The sequence below is a fragment of the Chelonia mydas genome, chromosome 5 (genome assembly GCF_015237465.2).
Source record: "Chelonia mydas isolate rCheMyd1 chromosome 5, rCheMyd1.pri.v2, whole genome shotgun sequence".
NCBI classification, from domain to species: Eukaryota; Metazoa; Chordata; order Testudines; family Cheloniidae; genus Chelonia; species Chelonia mydas.
The window spans coordinates 132448334-132468918 of record NC_051245.2 but is presented as its reverse complement, the minus strand read 5'-3'; the positions used below and the strand labels follow the sequence as shown (position 1 = coordinate 132468918).

General features: G+C 50.6%; 1 protein-coding gene across 4 annotated transcripts in view; it reads left to right on the top strand.

The window, feature by feature from the left end:
* TMOD1 (tropomodulin 1) overlaps positions 1-20585 on the top strand; it is a 75319-nt gene that overhangs the window by 33447 nt on the left and 21287 nt on the right. For all 4 annotated transcript variants that reach the window (XM_037902397.2, XM_037902395.2, XM_043547667.1 and 1 more), the window contains exons 4-5: positions 7759-7878; positions 18945-19034. In XM_037902397.2, coding sequence (XP_037758325.1) covers positions 7759-7878; positions 18945-19034 — 210 coding nt within the window. The remainder of the gene's footprint in view (positions 1-7758; positions 7879-18944; positions 19035-20585) is intronic.

Sequence of the window (20585 nt, the reverse complement as noted above, 5' to 3'; positions counted from 1 at the left end):
TGAGGAGAGATTAAAAAGACTGGACTTTTCACCTTGGAAAAGAGCCAATGGGGGGTGGGGGGAATGATAGTCTATAAAATGGTGACTGGTGTGGAGAAAGTGAATAAGGAGGTATTATTTACCCCTTCACATAGCACAATAACCAGTGTTACCCAGGGATGCTGGAACAATTTGTATAGTAGGGGTGCTGAGAGCCACTGAACCAAACTGTAAACCCTGCATATGAATGGAAACCACTTCAAGCCAGGGGGCGTGGCAGCATCCACAGCACCCCTAGTTCCAGCACCTATGGGGTCACCAAATGAAATTTATAGGTAACAGGTTTAAAAGAAACAAAAGGAAGTGTTTCTTCATACAACAGACAGTCAATCTGTGGAACTCCTTGCCAGAGGATGTTGTGAAGGCCAAAATTATAACAGGGTACAAAAAAGAACTAGATAAGTTCATGGAGTATAGGTCTATCAATGGCTATTAGCCAGGAAGGGCAGGGATGTAACCGCATGTTCTGAGAGTGTCCCTAGCCCGTGACTGCCAGAAGCTGGGAATGGGCAACGGGATGGATCACTTGATGCTGACCTGTTCTGTTCATTCCCTCTGTGGTGCCTGGCATTGGCCACTGTCAGAAGACAGGATACCGGGCTAGATGGACCTTAGTTCTGACCCAATATGGCTGTTCTTATGTCCAATCACTAGACATGCTCCCTTCCCATGGTACCGAAAAGGATACTAGCAACAGACACTGAAAAGCTAGTGTTGTTCCAGACAAGTTTAAATTGATCCAGACAAGTTTAAATTGATCCAAGAATTGTGTGTGTGTGTGTGTGTGTGTGTGTACACAACCTTATCTTTAGAGCTGTGCAGAGGACAGAAATTCCATTTTGAGGAGGATTGAGATTGGAACAAACCTGAAAATTCTGAAGTTCTATGCAAAGGAAAATTCCTAAACAAATTTGTTTCCTGTCAGTCAAAACATTTTGTTTCTATTTTGACTTTTTAAATTTTATATTATAGTACAAAATAAACAACAAAAAAATTGGAAATGAGATGTTTTGACATTGTCAGAACACTTTCCTCCCTGGTTTTCTTCGAAAATGAAATTCTGGCAAAAATTATTTGATTTTGTGAGAGAAGGTGTGTGAGGTAATATCTGTTGTTGGAACAACTTCTGTTGGTGAGAGAGACAAAACTTTTGGCTTACACAGAGCTCTTCTTGAAATCTGGGAAATGTAGTCAAGAGGTTGCAGCTAAATTCGAGGTGAAACGGAAGTTGGTCAATAAAAGATATTACCTCACCCCCTCCTTTCCCCTCCCCATCTTGTGAGGTATAGCTCATATCCTGGGACCAACATGGCGACAACAACGCTGCATATGTCATTTTGAGTGTGATAGAACTGCATATTCTGACAGAATGTTATCCCATCGACATTTCTCCGACCAGCTGTAATTTTCTTGTGAAATAAGAGTACCGTGCATTGTTGCTAAGACTAAGATGATGTCATTGAAATCACAGAATTCGTGGAATCCATGACTTCTGTGACCTCCGTGACATTTTCCACTTCAGTCTCGGTGTGGAGGGCTGGAGCTGTCAGCTGGCGGAGGCCCTGAAGCTCTGAGCTGCCATGAGCAGAGGGGCCCCTCACACCTCCCAGCCACCATGGTCTGGACCGGGTCCAAGCTGCCATGGGTGAGGGTGGGGCCCCCGCAGCTTCTAGACACCATGGGGGGACCTGGAGCTCCCAGCCGCTGTGAGCTACGGGCGACCCAGAGCTCCCAGCTGCAGCCGCGGCAAGGGCTGGACTCCCCCCTCCTTTCCCCTCCTGCAGCGGGGCTGGGGCTCAGCCCCATTTTGTCCCTGTTATTTGTAATAAAAATCAGGGACAGGTCAAGGCTTCCATGAATTTTTTTTTATTGCCCGTGACCTGTCTGTGACTTTTACTAAAAATAACCGTGACAAAATCTTAACCTTGGTTCTTACTGATGCACACGCGTGTTACAACGCTGGTCAGGAATCAGACTTCTAGTGGATGCAGCGATGCAGGTTTAATTCTGTGTATCAACTCAGAGCTGAGATTGTCAGTCACTCCAGGCCTTCCAGCCATTTCAATCGGAAATGCCGCTAGACCAAACGAAGTGCCGTTACGGGAACAGGCCTGACACTTTATTTCTGCCAGAGCGGCGAGAGGGCACAGGGAAGCTCCTTCCCCTTGTCTCGGCGCAATCACACTCGGAATGGAAAGTGCAAACGGGCCGTTGGATGCAGGGCCGTGCATAGCGCCTTGTGGCTTTCCATTTCATCTTGAGAGACAGCACCAGGCAGCTGCTTCTTTGTGCAGGCTAAATATAGCCCCGTTCAGGCAGGGTGCTGCTTCTTAACAGCTGTGGCATGCAGTCTTTGTTCTCCTTGTCAGTGACCGTGTCCCTGCTGACGCTGCCGTCAGACACAGGACAGAAATAGTGCCGAGTGACATTCCACGCGGAGAGCCCCGGGCCTGCTATCTCCTTTGCCAGGCCCGTTTCCCAGACGAGTCCTGGTTCCCTGTGTGCTGTGCGTGACTTCTCCCCTTGCACCACCACTCTGCGGCCCTCTGGCCAGAGCCGAAACAAACCCCTCCCTGCAGCAGCATTCTGGAAGCGCGCCCCTTTGTCTTCTCGGTTGACACGAGCTGTCTAATGCTGAAAGCAAGGCTCCTCCGGGGCGACTGACCCTTCTGGCCAGTGAGGGAAGTCACTGATCTCCCCATGCAGTGCGGGGAGGGGGACGATCTCCCCCCGGCGCAGGGCTGGCCTCTGGACTCCTGCTCTCACTGCTCAGGGGGACAGACTGGGGGCTCTCTCGCTGGTAAGGGTTGACAACCTCCCGACGGGCCCAGCTTCCACAGCAGCATAGGTGCTGGAACTCGGGGTGATGGGGGGCTGCTGCGCCCCCTGGCTTGAGGCGGTTTCCATCATATGCAGGGTTTACAGTTTGGTTCAATGGCTCTCACCACCCCCACGATACACCCTGCTCCAGCCCCCTGCACAGCAGGCCTGTAGCCAGACAGGACGTGGGGAGCCCTCCCTCAGGAGATGCTGAGATGTTCCCCTCCGCGCCGAAAACTCAGCCACTGCCACTGCTGCCCTCCTCCCCACACAGACCCATTGGGCGCCTGGCCGCCGCTCTGGTGCCAGCTGCGCTCCAGGGTGCTGGGAACGCCAGGGTCTCACGCCCCCTGCCAGCAGGGTGGGCAGCCCTGGTGCCCCATTGCCCTGGCGTAGGAGGAGGGGCAGCCCTGGGGTGGGTGGTGGGAAGCGTTAGGATGGCGGAACTGACAAGGGAGGTGGTGGGCAGCCGATGGGGAGGCTGCACCTCCCTGCAGCCACAGGCCTGCCCCTGAAGATAGGGATGGCAGAGGAGTCTGGGGCAGAGGCGCCAACTTCCCGGGGGTGCTCGACCCCTGCTCTGCCCCAGGTCCCACCACCACACCACCCCTACCCCCAAGCCCTCACCCCCCCCCCCCACCTCTTCTTGCCCCCGTGGCATGGGAGTTCATCATTACGTAGCACCTAGAGATCCCCACCATGATCAGGGCCCCCTTGAGTTAAGCACTGTACAGACATAATCTGAGATTATTCCTGCCCCAAAGAGCTTGCAGTCTAACGGAGCAAAGGTGGGAGGGGAAACTGAGATGCAGAAAGGGGAGTCCCTACCAACTGGCCCTCCGGGGGATTTAAGGGGACCTGGAGCAATGGGTGGTTGGGGGCCTGGAGCATGGGGTCATCATGGGACCGTGCGTGAGGCAGCAGGAAGCTCAAGGGTTGCAGTGGGAGAGCGCTCTCTGCCTATATCACCAAGCTATCACCTAGTGGGCCAAGATGACCTGACCATCACAGGGGGGGAAACAAGCAAGAGGGGGAAACAAAGAACAAAGCCAGCGAATTCACAGGAATAGTTCTTCAAGGGGGTCAGTGCTCTGTTTATCATCTACACCCGAAAGTGGCTCGTTCCTTTTCCCCAGAGATTTCTGACCTCTACAGCAAGTCCTTGGTTTCCCCTGGGGAAAGCCTGAGCTGGTGCCCTGCCCTCCCCAAACACAGTGCCTACCCCACAGGTGTTCAGCTCTATGCAAGCTCCTTTCTGTCCTACCTACAGCTTCAGGATTCCAGAGCAGAGGTTTTCAACTGTTTTTCATTTGCAGACTCCTTGGAAAATTTCAAATAGAGGCACAGACCCTTTGGAAATCTATTGTCTATAAATAGAGTTGAATGTTGTTCAATCTAATTATTTCACAGCCCCCTTAGATGTAGTCCGTGGACCTCAGGTTGAGAACCACTGTTCCGGAGCACTGTCGTGTCGTTCTCTCTCCTCCCTTGCAATGAGCTGGGGCCACCCCACCACGCCACAGGGGGCCCCACAAAGCTAGGATACATCATAGCTACAGAGTCACTGTGGGTAAATGTCATGCGAGTATGACAGTAATTTCATCTCTACAAGTGGAAATAAAGCACACTAAAGCCGAGGTGTTCAAACTGTGGGCCCCCAGATAGGGTTCCCACCTGGCCGGGATTTGATCGGTCTGGTTTTTTTTATGGCTTTGCCAGTTGCCAGAAAAATAATTGAATCTGCTGGGTTTTTTACGTGGGTGTACAGATTTGCATTATTCTCCCAGTACACGGAGACGGGGAAAGTTTGTGTCCCCAGCGAGAGCCTCTGCAGTGTTCACGCTACCGCAGGTTGAGCGAGGACAGCTCAGAACTGTTGAGAACAGGGCGGCTGCCTGCCCCCGCCACACCAGCCCGGCCTGGGGGAGAGGGCTTGAGCCACGGGAGCGTGAGGAGCCGGACGATGTTCTCAACCCCCTCTGTCTGGGGGCTTTCGCCAGGTCCTGTCAGTGGCTGACACGACGGGGTGGGGGAGGTTGCGGAGTTGCCTTCTGGTTGGAAGCTGGAGATTGCCTTGTGGAGGGGGCGGGTTGCTGGATTTTTGCCTACCCCTAGGGTGCAGAGGAATGTTGAGGGAGGCGAGCCTTGCCGGGCGGCTCAGGTTTCAGCCCCAGGCGGTGGGGTTTAGGCTTAGGCTTCGGGTTCTAGGGAGGCATGGGGGGGGCCCACTGCTTAGTTTCTGCCTTGGGCCCCAGCAAGTCTAACCGGGCTGTGGGCCTGCTTCTCCAGGCCCAGACCCCTCCCATGCCCAGCAGCCTCTGAGAGGATGGCTTAATGGAGTGCCCCATGTGACAGGTCACGCTGTCGCTGTCGCAGCCTGGCTCTCGTGCAGTGCGGCCACTGCCCTGTGTGCTGATGAGTGCTAGAGGAAATCCAGTTGGCTCTGCTGACGTGTGCGCTCCCCATTGCTCTCACTGCTGCTTTGCTCCTGCTTTTCCTTCCACCGAGTTCAGCCGGCAGCTTCAAACAGCAGTGATTTGCTCACAGTCTGTGCAAGCGGTGTTGCTCACCAGCTGTCTGCACGTGTTTGGAAGCTGCACGTATTTGATGCTGCATTTGGAGTTTGAGCAAATGTTGTTAGGAAAGGCCACACAGGATAAGACCCATTTATTTCTCTTGGGTCCCTGATCGGCTGTGTCTACCCCATGTGGCGAGAGAGGCCGTTTCAGTTGGCTTCCCAGAGAAAGGTTCTGTTCTAGTCGAGCTCTCTGATCAGATGGCAAATCAGAGCAAACAAACATTTTCTCCCTGCCCCCGTCTTCCTTCCATCAGCTGGTGAAAGGCAGCTGTGCTGGTGGTCAGCTCCCTCCAGCAGGCATGTGGCTACAGTTATTACAGCCTGGTTAGAGCTTGTCCAGGAAAATGGTTCCTGACTCCAAGCAGTTGGGCAGGAAGCTTCCCCAGTGCCTCGAGGAAGAAGAATGATCTCTATCGCTGGGACTCAGGGCCGGCGCTGGACTTCCCACTCTGCCATGGTGCAAAGCCTATGGCTGCCTCTGACCCTGGGCAAGTCACCTCAACTTTCTGAGGCTCTGCAGCCACTTGAGTGAGGTAGAGGGAAACATGTGGCAAGGGGACATTCAGGAAAGTCTGTAAAGTGCTTTGAGATTTTTGGATGGCAGCTGCTGTAGACCCATAATGATTAGTGTTCTGCACTAGCTGGGCTCAGACTCCCTGCTGCGCAGACTGCCCCTGGGGTACCTACCCCCACATCCCCTCTTTGGGGACCACTGTCTTTCCTGACAGTCTGCACACCTTCCCTGCCTCTCTGTTGTCCGTAGGTGTTTCCTCATCTCTGTGGTCTTCACTCAGACGCTTCCTCAGACTCGTTTCTCTCTCTCTACGACTTTGGTATCCCCTGCACCGCCAGACTCTAGAGTACACTGGTGCCCTGTTAATCTGCAGGGTAAGACTTGCCCCTCCTGGTGCCATTTCCCCTGACAGTGCACATCTGCTCCCACATTCTGTGGCTTCTCTCCCTCTCTCTGCAATACTGTTACCCATGCCCCCTGATTTGCCGTCACTACCTCCGCCCTCCTCTCTCCCCTCCTTTCTCCCACAATTATTTAGAGAACTGTGCCTGTGAATGTGTGTGGTTGCTCTTTCCTGTCTGTTTCCCAGCTCGATAGTTGGTGAAAAGACAGTGCTCAGACCCAGATTAGGTCTAGAGGAGGCTTTGGGTTTGGATTAGACAGTCCAAGTCCTTGTGAATTGGTTTTCTGAGATTTTTGGTCCCAAGTGGTGGAAATCTCATGAGATCAGTGTTTCTCACCAGACTTCTCCTGCCTTGGAACTAATCCAGATTGAATATGAAAAACTCAAACTCAGAACCACAGGGGTTGGTTTGGATCTGGGCTTTCTAGTCTGAACCATCAACAACCACCACTCCAGAAACCTGGCGAGGGAGCTTGGAGTTCCAGTTAAGACCTGTCTTTACTCCTATGTAAACCACGGTGATATTTTCCAGTATGGTCATTGGTCGCAGTGAGCCTGCAATCCCCTGACTGTGTGTGAACCCAAACTTGGCCTGGGGTTCACAGTAACATGGGAGAACTGGGTTACTGGTTACCCAAGCCCTTTTGAACTTGGGGCCTCTCCTTCCCTAGGTTGCACATGAGCGGAGGTCTCTTGGAGAGATGCTGTGGTGCTATGTTTCCAAGGTCAGTAGAAGGGCAGGACCTGCCTCTGGAACTTGCTCCCCCAGCTGCCCTTCAGATCACAGCTTGAGCCAGCTCCAGATCAGGCTGCTAGGCTCTTGGCAAAATGTTGTTGTCTGTTTTTCTATTGTGCATTTGCTGTGGTCTGTCCTGGTCTGGTTAGCTGAATGCCTTCAGCCAGGCCTATTTCTGTGAAGGGCAGGACACGTATGAGCTCCGGGCACTGTGTGTTTTTGATAAATGTTGTTCAGTTTGTAGGTTCTGTTGTTATAGAGAGGCCAGTAAATATATAAAATCCCCTGGCCTAAGAAGTCAGGCAAGTCACTTCTGACCCAGAGGGTTGCAGGAGCCCATTTAGAATAAACCTGAGATGGATTTGCAGAGCTCTGGAGTCTGGGCTACATTCTGCTCGCCTGTGACTTCCTAACTCTGGTTAGGGTTTCTTTGCTCACTGCTCTAGGATCCATAACTCACCCTCCGGGTAAAGCTAGTCAGAGGGCAGAACACACTCCATGCAGAGGGTCAGCAGCAGGGCTAAGCACCGTATACGTCCTTCTGCACTGCAGGGAATTTCACCAAGAATTCTTTGGAAGTGAATCTGTGCACCAAGTAAATCTGACTCAGTGATCGCTAAACGGGAGCCAGCAGCTGGACTGCCATTGACATCACTTTGTATTTATAGGAAAAGTCTGGGTCCCCAAGCAGAAGCCAATCGATCCTGTTTTGGAAAGAGTAACACTGGAGCCAGAGCTGGAGGAAGCCCTGGCTAATGCATCTGATGCAGAACTCTGCGACATTGCTGGTAAGATCCAGTTCCAGCTGGGAGAGTCTTACAGACCTGTCTCTTATTATTCCTCCTCGTTTGTGGTGTGAAACAGGTTACTGCCTTCTTCAAAAATGCTGCTTTCTGCTTTTTATTTTAATGTTGTTGCTTAAGATTTGGTTACAAAGTCTACCCTGCACTGGTAAAGGGTTTGGTAGGATTTACTTAGTGACTACAAAGGAATTATAGAATAAAATCTGCCCATCTGTCTTTTCCAAACCAGAGGCCAGATTGATCTATGGGTGGGGAGGGTGTTAAAGTATCTACTCAAAAAAAGAGGAAATATTTTCTGCTTTTTCTTCTTTCTCTTTCTGAGTCTCTGCATTTATTGTCAATACTCGCAGTTTCTGCACATGAAAGCACATCCCATGCGAGTGTGTCCTTTAAATGAAGCACATAGAACCTAATCTGACTCTTGTCCATTATGGGTTTGGTTTGTTTGGGCAACCTATCTGAGAGTTGGTGGATTAGAGCAGTAGAAGGGAGGGGGCCAGTTTCTAAAGGGACCCTTTCTGTGTATTGGAAAGGTTTTGTTTCATTGCAATTCTTTCTGATAGTCAAATTTTGCTATGTTAGCTTCAGAAGAGGGTGAATCCGAATGTAAGAGTGTTGCCCCCTGTAGCACGTCGCGACTCACTGGTGCGGCGTCTCCTGCTGGTCGTCCTGGGAATTAGCTCTCCAGCCTCTGGAGCGCCCTCTGCAGGCCGGTGTCCCGCTTGCCTCAGGCCCCCGTGTCCCTCCCGGACCCCGGTGTCCCTTCCCTCGGGGTTCTGCCCTCTGCAGTAGCACCGCAGTCCCTGGGTCTCCCCGCCCCGGGGAATCCCCACCCTCTATCCCCACCTTGCCTCAGCGGCTACTGCCAGGCTTCATCTAGCCCCCGCACACGGGGCCAGACTGCAGTCTGTACCACTCATCATCGGCAAGGAGGGTTTGGACCTGCTGCATTTGCCTAACCTTGGGCTGCCCCTCTGCAACCCCAGTACCTGCTTTAGGCCTTCAGCAAGGCCTGCAGGCTGGGGGTTTTCCAGCCTGGAGCCCCCCAGCTCCTCTGGCCTTTCCCCAGCCCTGCTTTACTCTAGGTACCCTGGTGAGCTCCCAAGCAGCCAGGCCCGTCTCTCTCCACAGCTAGAGAGAGACTGCCTGAGCCCCTGGCTCACAGCCTTTTCTAAGGCCAGCTGTGGCCTGACTGGGGCGTGGCCCCTGCTGTGGCTGCCTTCCCCATCAGCCTAGCCTTTGGCTCCCCTGGAACATCCCTTTCCCAGGGCTGTTTTGACCCCTTCAGGGCTGGAGCGGGTGACCACCCCGCTACACCCTCTATCTAGCACACTAGGATTTGCTGGGGAATGTCAAGAAGATCAAAAGGTGGCTTTATTACAGTGTGTGTACCAGATACTAAAGGGCTATTTCATTTAGCAGAGAAAGGCATGACAACTACCCATGGTTGAAAGTTAAAGCAAGACAAATTCAAATTAGAAATAGGCACAAATTTGTAACAGTAGGATGATCTCCTTTCATATGCATTGCAAGTCGATCTCTACTTGTTTGGCCATCTAATGGCTGCATCATCAAGGGTAGTCAGGAGTTACAGCCCACCCACCAGTCTTCTGAGTTCTCCTCCACCACGCTGACCGTTTTCATTGCTGCCCCATAGTCACACTGGGAAGATGGGGCTAACCCAAATTTCTGCATGGTGGCAGCCACTTTGGCCATTCCAGTCACCAGCCACTAGTCCAGGATCTGCGTCCCAGGTTGCAAACATGTGGCTGTCCACAAGGGCTTCTGAAATTTGTTGGCATGCCAGTTTCTCTAGCCCAAAGTTGCTGCGACACTACGAGGACGTAGCCGTCAGCCCTGGTATGCGGCTGTTCATCCGAGATGGGCGCTAGACCAGCAGTGCTGTGGTGGTGCATGAATTACCACCACAAAAGGATGTTGCGAAGTCACACATGGCAAGTCAGCAGCAAATGCAGGTGTAGGTGTTTCCTTCTGGAGGTGGGTGGATCTTGTGGGAAGTGCATATTGCTCATTTGCACCTACTGGAACTGTTGTCAGCCTTGTGTGCAGCAGGCTGCACGTTATTCCACGGGAGCAAATACCACTGCCAGGGCCGAGGTTCATAGAACATTTGCCTCTGCTCCCCAGTAGGTTCCTGCTCGCGTCTGTATCACAGCAGTGCTGGAGGTGATCATTTCCTTCACGTGTTCTAGGGGCCACTTTGGTAGAATGTGGCCCAGTTTGGCTCCTAAGTAAATGACAACTGTCTGGAAAGGGAGAGGATGATCCTCAACACAGATTGTCAGGGGTTGATTGGTCGGGATCCTTCAGCTGGAAGGTTGTGGCCACTGTCTTAGACGTACTTATCTTTGTCAGTGGAGACTTACATTATGTGGCCAGAGCATTCATGTCCTGGCTGAGTGACCCTTTGCTATCATGTGCATCGTCACCCACATCAGCAAGACAGATGTCATCTGCACATATGTATTTATCGGCCTTACTTCTGGGTAGGTCGTAAGTATGCATGTTGAAGAGGAGAGCAGCTAGTCTGCTACAGAGCTGCCTAAACCAGCTGACTTTGTCTCCAGCTCATAGGGGCCGACTTCCTCTCTCCCCGGGGAGTGCTTGACCCCCCCACACACACACACAGCTTTTCTGCAGCGTTCAGGAGGCGCTGGGAGGGAGGGAGAGGAGTTGATCGGCAGGGCCGCCGGCGGGCAGGAGGCACTGGGGGAACGGGGGAGCTTGGCTGCCAGTGGGTGCTAAGAACCCGCTAATTTTTTTCCATGGGTGCTCAAGCCCTAGAGCACCCACAGAGTCAGCGCCTATGCTCCAGCTAGCAAGATGAAGCTCTGATTTGGTATCATTTCCGCGATAAATCACATCATGGGCCTACAGGGAACAGTCTGCAACAACTTAGTGGTCAGCCCCACATGCCAGATGGTATCACCTGCAGCTGACAGAGCCTCCAGAACAGCACCAGCTTTCTTGCTCTTCTCAAAGGCATCTTCAGTGTCTTCTATTAAGTGACAGGTTTCAGAGGAGCAGCGTGTTAGTCTGTATTCGCAAAAAGAAAAGGAGGACTTGTGGCATCTTAGAGACTAACCAATTTATTTGAGCATAAGCTTTCCTGAGCTACAGCTCACTTCCACTGCATGCATCCGATGAAGTGAGCTGTAGCTCACGAAAGCTTATGCTCAAATAAATTGGTTAGTCTCGAAGGTGCCACAAGTCCTCCTTTTCTATTAAGTGAGTGACTTGGTTTTGGGTATAGCGTCCTCGTCTGAAGTCAGCCTGAACAAAGGGACAACCACTGAGGATGATGCCCAGGGGACTGATGGGTTCTCCATCTCTTGGTCTTCAGATCATGGCTGGATGCCTTTCTGGAAGACCTGCTTTCCCCCTTCTCACCATGCATCATAGCCAGTAGCTGCTATGCTTCTAGCTGAAGAGCACAGGTGTGCTAGAGGTAGCAGGTTGCAGGATTTCTTTTGGAATTTCTCAGCAGTAGAGTCTTTGTTTTTGCTCAGATGGCACAAAGGGAGCAGAGACCAGCCACAAGTCCCCAGTGCGCACCCAACAGCTCTTCTGCAGCCCTGCTTGCAGGCGGAGAGTGAGTGCTGAGCTGCAGCTGACCCCATCTGGCAGGTGGTTCCCTGGGGACCATTACCAGATGGCATAGTGTAAATCAGCCCCCAGGCTCCTCCAAATTGTGCCAGGGATGGCCCAGATCTGGCTAGAGCAGGGGTAGGCAACCTCTGGCACACCTGCCAAAGGTGGCACACGAGCTGATTTTCAGCACCGGTCCTGGGGGCTCTGCATTTTAATTTAATTTTAAATGAAGCTTCTTAAACATTTTAAAAACCTTATTTACTTTACATACAACAATAGTTTAGTTATATATTATAGACTTATAGAAAAAGACCTTCTAAAAACGTTCAATGTATGACTGGCACGCGAAACCGTCCATTAGAGGGAATAAACGAAGACTCGGCACAGCACTTCTGAAAGGCTGCCAAGCCCTGGGCTAGAGACACGGGAAACAAGCATCAAGCTCCCAGACAGGCTGCCTGCAGTGGCATGCTAAACTGTATGATATGTTCAGCCACTAGGTGGCACTGTGTGCGACAGCCGATGCATCCGATGAAGTGAGCTGTAGCTCGCGAAAGCTTATGCTCAGATAAATTGGTAGTCTCTAAGGTGCCACAAGTCCTCCTGTTCTTTTTGTGAATACAGACTAACACGGCTGCTACTCTGAAACCCATCTTATTTTAGCTAACCTCGGCCATACACCTGTCTCAGTCCTCGTCCTCAAAGGACACCGGCCCAACACCTTCAAAGGACAAGCTGGGGAGCTTAAATTCATAACTCTCTGGACACTAAAATCACGGTCTTCATAAAGATGCTGGATTTATGGCTTATTACCACAATCTGTAACCCATTAAGCCCCCTTTTTTGTCCTATGGCTGCAGGGGTGTTAACGGGCCACTCTACCTTGACCGGTCCTGTAGAATATGTGCTAACTACTTATGCTAAACAATCTATTCCACCTGGCATTTAGCTGTGATGCTCCGTGTATGTTTCCCAGACCTGAAGAAGAGCTCTGTGTAGCTTGAAAGCTTGGCTCTTTCCCCGACAGAAGTTGGTGCAGTAAAAGATGTTACCTCACCCACCTTGTCTCTCTAATATCCAGGGATCAACTCGGCTACAACACCACTGCAAGCAACGGTGGAAGTTATTTGTTGATTGTCTGTTAAAACAATTCCACCTGACTACACGGCCTGGGGAATGCCATAGCACATTAGGGTCATGTCTGCTTGAGGCCCTATTAGATCTTTGTGGTGGATGACAGTAAATTCAGTCTCTATTTTAATTTCTCCATGACCCATCATATTTGAGATAATTAATAAAAATGTTTGTGGGGGACCATTTTTTATTAACAATAGAAATGAAGAATTAAAAAGACTAACTGACTTTTTTAGTAGTTTTAGTGCTCAACCTTCAGTCTCAAGAAACCATGGGTGTGTGCCCCTGAGAGATAAAGAATTTACTCGGTTGGTTTTATGGCAGCCACAGCCATGGCTGAAGAGACCCACTCGAGAGAGACAATCTCTCTCTGCCACATCTGTGACATTTAAAGGTGGTATTTCAATCCTTTGGACTCTGCCTTCTGCAAGCTCTTTTCTCCTCTGCTAAGCTGGACTGCTTCCTCTCGTAACTCTGGAGATCCCTGTTAAGCTCTTGTTTCCAAAGGCTGCAGTCCTGAGTGTAATCTTCCCAGGTGTCTACATCCATGTCCATTTCTTTGAGGCCTCGCTTGCACATATCCTTGAAACGCAATTTTGGGTGTCCTTTGGGTCTTTTTCCAGATGCCAGTTTGAGGGTGTCCTTTGGGATGCGCCCATCATTCCTTTGGCACACATGCCCAAGCCAGCAGAGGTGTCTCTGTTGGAGGAGTGTTTGCATGCTGGGTATTGCTGGCCCATTTGAGAACCTCAGTGTTGGTGACTCTGTCCCTCCAGGAGATTCCAAAGATTTGACGAAGGCAACGCACATGAAAGCTGTTGAGCCTCTTTTCCTGATGAGAGTATCAGATCCCTGTCTCGCTCCCGCACAAAAGTGTGCTGATAACACGTGCACAGTACACACAGATCTTTGTGTGTTCTGTCAGTTTGTTGTTTTGCCAGACCCTCTTGTTCAGTCTAGACATTGTTGTGGTAGCTTTTCCAATGTGTATGTTGAATTCTGTTTCACATGCAAAGTTGACTGTGATAGTGTACCTCAGGTATGTGAACTTGTTCACCACTTCAAGTTCTTAGTTGTTGTTCTTGATGGAGGGTGCATCCTCAACTCCTTGGGATGTTAGGTTTGTCTTTTTTAGGCTTCTAGTAAGGCCGAAGTCTTGGCAGGCTTTGGAAAAACTGTCCATGAGGTTTTGGAGATGGGCTTCTGTGTAGGTTGCCACTGTTGCATCGTCAGCGAAGAGAAGGTGTTGGATGAGGGCCTCCCAAGTCTTGGTTTTAGATCTGAGTTTTGCAAGATTGAACAGCTTTCCATCAGCTCTTGTGTGCAAGTAGATTCCCTCTGTTGAGGAGCCAAAAGCTTGTTTTAGTAGCAGGGAGGAGAAGATCCCAAACAGACTTGGGGCACGGCCTTGCTTAACTCCGCTACGAATCTGGAAAGCCTCAGAGACTGAGCCGCCGTATTGGACTGTGCTGTACATGTTTTCATGGAAGGATCAAATCATGCTTAAGAGCTTGGGGGAACATCCAATCTTTTCTAGAAGTGCGAATAGTCCACTTCTACTGATAGGGTCAAAAGCCTTTGTGAGATTGGTGAAGGCTATGGAGAGGGGCTTCTTTTGTTCTCTGCATTTCTCTTGTAGTTGTCTCAGCGAGAAGATCATGTTGATAGTAGACCTTTCAGCTCTGAAGCCGCACTGTGATTCAGCACAGATTCTGTCTGCCAGGGCCGGCTCTAGGTTTTTTGCCTCCCCAAGCAAAAAACAAAAAAAACCTCAGAGAGCGCAACTGCCGAAGCAAAAAAAAAACCAAAAACCTCACCCCACCCGGAATGACCCCCCTGGAATTATGCCGCCCCAAGCACATGCTTGGTTTGCTGGTGCGTAGAGCCGGTCCTGCTGTCTGCAAGGGTCTGAATGCTGTTCAGGCCAACTCGGGCAAAGGCTTGTCCCATAGTACTAAGAAGGGAAATGCCACGATAGTTGTTACAGTTGCTCCAGTGACCCTTGTTTTTAGAGAGATGTTGATGGTGACGTTGGCGTCTCTCATTTCTTGTGGCACTTCGCCTTCTTTCCAGCACAGGCAGAGCAGCTCATGGGGCTGTTGCAGCAGGATGGGTTTCCACATTTGATGACCTCTGACAGTATGCAGTCTTTCCCAGGGCCATCTATGGCAAGGCTAAGCTCCTCGACTGTTGGTTCATTGTCGAGTTGGTTCATAACAGGTAGGCTTTCGATGGCATTGATGGCTACGTCTGGAATAATATTTTCACAAGAGTAAAGCTCACAGTAGTGTTCTACCCAGCGATCCAGCTGCTTGGTGCGGTTGTTGATTGTTTCCCCTGTTGCTGATTTCAGTAGGGCTGTCTTCTTTGAAGTTGGGTCCAAGGCTTTCTTGATCCCATCATACATATTTCTGATGCTGCTTGCATCAGCTGCTACTTGGATGCTTTTGCATAAGTGCAGCCAATAGTCATTGGCGCACCATTGAGCAGTTTGTTGTACCTTGGTTCTTGCTGCTCTCAACACATAAAAGTTTTTATTTGGGCTTGTAGTGGGGCGGTCACCCTGCTCCGGCCCTGAAGGGGTTAAAACTGCCCTGGGAAAGGGCTGCCCCAGGGAGCCAATAAGCTAGGCTGATTGGGGAAGCAGCCGCAGCTGGGGCCACCCCCCAATCAGGCCACAGCTGGCCCTATAAAAGGGCTATGAGCCAGGAGCTCAAGAGGACTTTCTCTCTAGCTTTGGAGAGAGAAGGACTGGCTGCCTGGGAGAAAAGGGTACCTGGAGTGGAGCAGGGCTGGGGAAAGGCCAGAGGAGCTGGGAAGCTCCAGCCTGGAGAGCCCCCAGGCTGCAAGCCTTGCTAAAGGCTGGGAAAGGTACTGGGGCTGCAGAGGTGCAGCCCAGGGTTAGGCAAAGGCAGCAGGTCCAAACCCCCCTTGCCGACTACAGTCTGCCCCAGTGAGCGGGGCTAGACGATGATTGGCAGTAGCCGCTGAGGCAAGACGGGGATAGAGGGTGGGGGTTCCCCAGGAGGGGAGACCCAGAGACTGCGGGGGTACTGCAGAGAGCAGAACCCCGAGGGAAGGGACACCGGGGTCCGGGAGGGACACGGGGGCCTGAGGCAAGCGGGACACCGGCCTGCAGAGGGCGCTCCGGAGGCTGGAGCGCTAATTCCCAAGACGACCAGCAGGAGTCGTCACGTCGCTACAGGGCCTCTCTTGTAGTTGGTTTGGGCTGTGCGTTTGGCCTCTCTGACTGGCATCAATTCACTGGAATACGCATCAAACCAGTTGTTCGTCTTGCTTTCCTTCTTCCCAAAGACTGACCGAGCTGGGTCGTAGATTGTGTTCTTCAGTTGCGCCCACTTCAGGTGGATGCTTGTGGCGCCATCACTGAGTCCAGGACTTACTGTCGTATGTTCTGGTGCGGCTGTGACTTTCCTTGGTCCGCTGAGGCAGCGGTTTTAAACTTCTTTTCTGGCAACCCAGCTGAAGAAAATTGGCAACCCCACAGAGGTGGGGATGAGGGGTTCGGGGTGTGGGAGGGGCTCAGGGCTGGGGCAGGGGATTGGGGTGCAGGAGGGGACTGGGGTCTGGGCTGGGGGTGTAGGCTCTGGGGTGGGGCCAGGGATGAGGGGTTTGGGGTGCAGGAAGGGGCTCTGGGTTTGGGGGGGCTCAGGGCTGGGGCAGAGGATTGGGGCGCGGGCTTGGGGTGCAGGCTTACCTCCAGCCCGGTCAGCGGCACAGCTGGGGGGCAGCATGCAGAGCCTCGTGCCCCTTCCCCCCCACGGGAGCCGGACCTGCTGCTGGTCGCTTTCCGGGCACAGCACGGTGTCTGAATTAGCCGGGCAGCACCACCGCTGGGACTTCTAACTTCCCAGTCGGCGGTGCTGACCAGAGCCGCTGTGACCAGCGCCTTCCATTCCACAGCCCAGTTCTGGGTCGTGACCCACCGTTTGAAAACCACTGTGTTAAGGTACCGATGTTAATACGAGGACGCCCTTTGACTTTAGATCTGTTCATTGTCTTTGGTTTAAGTCTGACCTTGCTGCATACCTGTGTCGCAGTGAGCACTTGGATAACTGCGGGTAATGAGGACGCTGTTAAGGCTGGAACCCCTTGTGATGATAAGATCCAGTTGGTTCCAGTGGCCAGATCTGGGATGTTTCCAAGACCCTTTGTGCTGTGGCTTTGTCTGGAAGAATGAGTTTGTTACACAAAGGTCATAATAGGAACAAACTTTTAGCAGGCTCTGACCGTTTCCATTCTTTTATCAGTTCCGTGTTGACCAAGACAGTTGGTCCATGCTTCATGATCAGCTCCCACCCTTGCGTTGAAGTCCCCTAACAGGGAAACACATTCGTGCTTCGGAACCCTGCTGATGGTGGTGTTCAACTGGTCGTAGAACTGGTCCTTTGTTGGGGCGAATTCACTCGCAAGGTTGACTGGGCCCTCCGAGGTGAACAAGCGTGGGGCCAGAATTCTCTCTGATCCATTTGTAGGTGGCTCAGTCTTCCCCAGAAGTGAGTTCTTGATGGCAAATCCCACCCTGTGCTCTTGCGTTTCTTCAGCACTTTTCTCCTGCCGGAAATATGGGTCCACATTAGCAGACCTACAATTACTGGCATTTATTTGTCCCGGCAGGTTTTCACCGGGTAGGTCCCTAGCAAGAACCACCCTTCTCGCGACAGTCCCCGCACTCTGCAGCCAAAAAACCACATGGTCAGGGAAGCTCTGGCAATTTCTGCTTCTGGTGCCAGCCAGACCCGGGAAGAGCCGTTTGTGGAAAAACTAAGAGAAAACAGCTGTTGGGACCTTGAAGCTCTGTTCTGTGTGAAGTTGAGAGGAATTTTTGTTCTTAGTTTATTTTATGATTTGCCCATCCGTAATAAACATACGTTCCCACACATATCCCTGTGTGTACAAACAGGCATGTGACATTCTATATCGAACCACAGGAGAATGGAAAATTCATTGCTACAGGGCTTTCTCCAAAACAAATTTGCTGAGGACAGCAGGATTTCTTTTTTAAAATGCTATGTTTGGTCGGTTGGCTCTGTGCTGCTTACTCTAGTAGGCGCCGGACTGCTGAGGTTCTGGAACGTACACAGCTTGAGGCTGGGTCTACTCTTCAGCCGCTACCCTGGCACAGCTGCAGCATGTCCGTGTAGCCACTCACTGTGGCGACGGGTGGGATCTGCCATCACCGCCGGTGATCTGTCTCCACGAGAGGCACCCGTTAGATCAACGGAAGAGTTCTTCTGTCGGCTCAGCACTGTTTTACGCCAGGGTTCGGTCAGCTTAACTGCCTCGCTCAGTGGTATGGGTTTTCACACCCCAGAGCAATGTAGCTGGGTTGGCTTAACTTAGTTTTTAGCGTAGGCCAGTCTCTCTCTCTCTCTCTCTCTCTCTCTCTCTGTGTATTGTTTTAGAAAATTAGAGACTGAAATGCGTTTGTTATCTGAAACTTGGCTGCTGTGTTCTTGCAGCATTTTAATTCTGTTTATAGTACTCATGTTTCTGTCTTCAACAAGTCACCATGGACCCCGGCACTGCTTTCAGGTTTTTGTGACCTGTTAAAAAGTGCAAAGCTCAAGTCAAAGCTGCCTTTAGTTTGTGTTGGGTATAAACAGAGTGCCTGTTGCCAACGCACTTGGGATATATACACTGCTCTGTAGTTTACTGGATGAGAACATCTCATTCTGCCGCTGAGTGTGCCAGGTACAGTGTTGATGCTATTGTCTTAAACAAGTGTGGAGAGCCCCTCCCACCCAGGCCAGTGGCGGGTGGAAGGCACGTGGTAAACTGCAGGATCAGGCTTGAGATTAGTAACTCCTCATGGCTGCTTCTATGTTTTGTGATATTTATTCTTCCTCTCACTTTTTTTTTGTTTGTTTGGCTCCAACCTAGACACTCCATTCAGCTTGATTATTGGGAAACTGTTCCCACGTCTGTGCCTCCGTTTAATATCTTTTGGCATTAATGCACAGCCCTGACCCTTGCTGCCTGCAATGCATATACCTTTCCCTGCACAAATCGTGCTACCCTTTCGTAGAGAGAAAATGGCCATCTCCTCAGTGTGCTGTCGGTACCTGACGTCACTCAGCACAGTGGGACTCAAACTGCGGGCTCATGGGTGCCATCTTTCTAGCTTTTCTACATTCGCACAAAAGCAAATTTCTTACTGTGGAGGCCCACATTTTAGGTCACTTCTGGGAAGCTGTGTGCTCTCGAGGCTTTGCCAGAATCCATCTTTTCTCAGCATAAGGGGCTGCAATAACTTAGTTTTTTTTCCTTTCTTTTTGATGTAGCCATCCTTGGCATGCATACATTGATGAGTAACCAGCAGTACTACGAGGCACTGGGGAGCACCACTATAGTTAACAAGGAAGGCCTGAACAGTAAGTATGTTTTACAGCTGTTCCGGAGTATTTGCTTGAAAGACTCAAAGCTGCTAGTGGGCTGTTGACTGTGAATTATTTTTAATAATATTTTCTAACCTGATTTGTCTCATTATGTCAAATGCCCCTAAGAAGCCTGAACCAACACAGGGCCCTCTTATATTGCCAGAATTGTAAAAGTGTGAGATCTGGTGCATCTGGGATGGGCAAAGGGGAAAGCATGTGGCTTTCATTGCTCGATAGCCCCCTTGATGCTCACCTAATAGCATGGGACTGACCGTGACCTTACAGGAGATGATACGTTCTCTCTAGAGCTAGTCCGAGAATCAACATCTTTCTCATAAGGAATTTCAGACAAGTCCTTAGTTTGGAAATTTTCAGCTGGAAGATTTCAGTTTTCCCATGGGAAGTTTTAAAACAAAAGGTTTGTTTTGACTTGGAATTTCAATTAAATGTAATTTCATTTTCTTTAAACAAAAAAAAAAACAAAGTGACATTTTAAAAAAAAAATGAAAATGTTTGTTTAGATATTTTCCTGTGGACAAAACGAAATTGTGGTTTTTTGGCCGAGAAAGAACTTTTGGCATGAAAAATGTGGAACAGCTTTAGTTCTGTGCTTGGAGTCCGAGCCTGTTCCTGGCATGGGGGGAGAACGGTGGCCCCAGACCTCATTTCCAACAGACAGGCAGCAGAAAATAGCAGAATGCAGTCAGCGCAAATCCTAAAATGGCTGAAGCGTGCAGGTTGTGACTTGTTTGACTCTTAGTACATATTGCTTCCTCCTCTCCCCACCCTTACTCTACTGTATCCATGTACTCTGGTCTACTACAGGGAAACCAGTGGGTCAGAACCTCCGCTGGTGTAAATCAGTGTGGTGCCACGGAAGTTTAATGGAGAGATGCTGATTTATAGCAGTTGAGGATCTGACCCCATATATGAATTGTAGAAATGTCATTGACTGAGGAACAAACTAGTGACATGCTAATATGTATTAGAATATGGCTTTGTCCGTAGCAACATTCTGATTGGCCTTTGTGATGACATCTGACCTGTCACATGCCAGCTACCAACAATGTTCACGTTGCAGCTGGGACCCCACTGTTAAAAAGAAATAAAAGGAAGATCCTCCCTCACCCCTGTTGTTAATATTTTTTAAAGGAAAAATACACAGGAAGATTTTTACTCTTTTTACCGTATTTCCCTTCCACCTGCATTTAACACAGTGGCTACAGGGAATTTCCTCAGAAAACTATTACTCCTTCTTAGAGAAGTTGTCACTGTGGGTGCCCCACGGGAGGTGTGTCCCTGTCCGTGTACTCTTAAGAGGGCAGCCCTTATGGCAGATCCACCCTTCACGTTTTTTCACCAGGACAAGGTGACTCCGTCCACATCCTCCTTTCCTGCCCACGGACTCATCGGACTTTCACATAAACCAGGACATTTCCAGACTAGCCCGGACTTCACGCTTCAAGGGAAGAAGCTAGTTTTCATGCGCCAGATGTGAGACGAGCCCTTGCATTCTACCTCAAGAGAATTAAGCCCTTCAGAGCC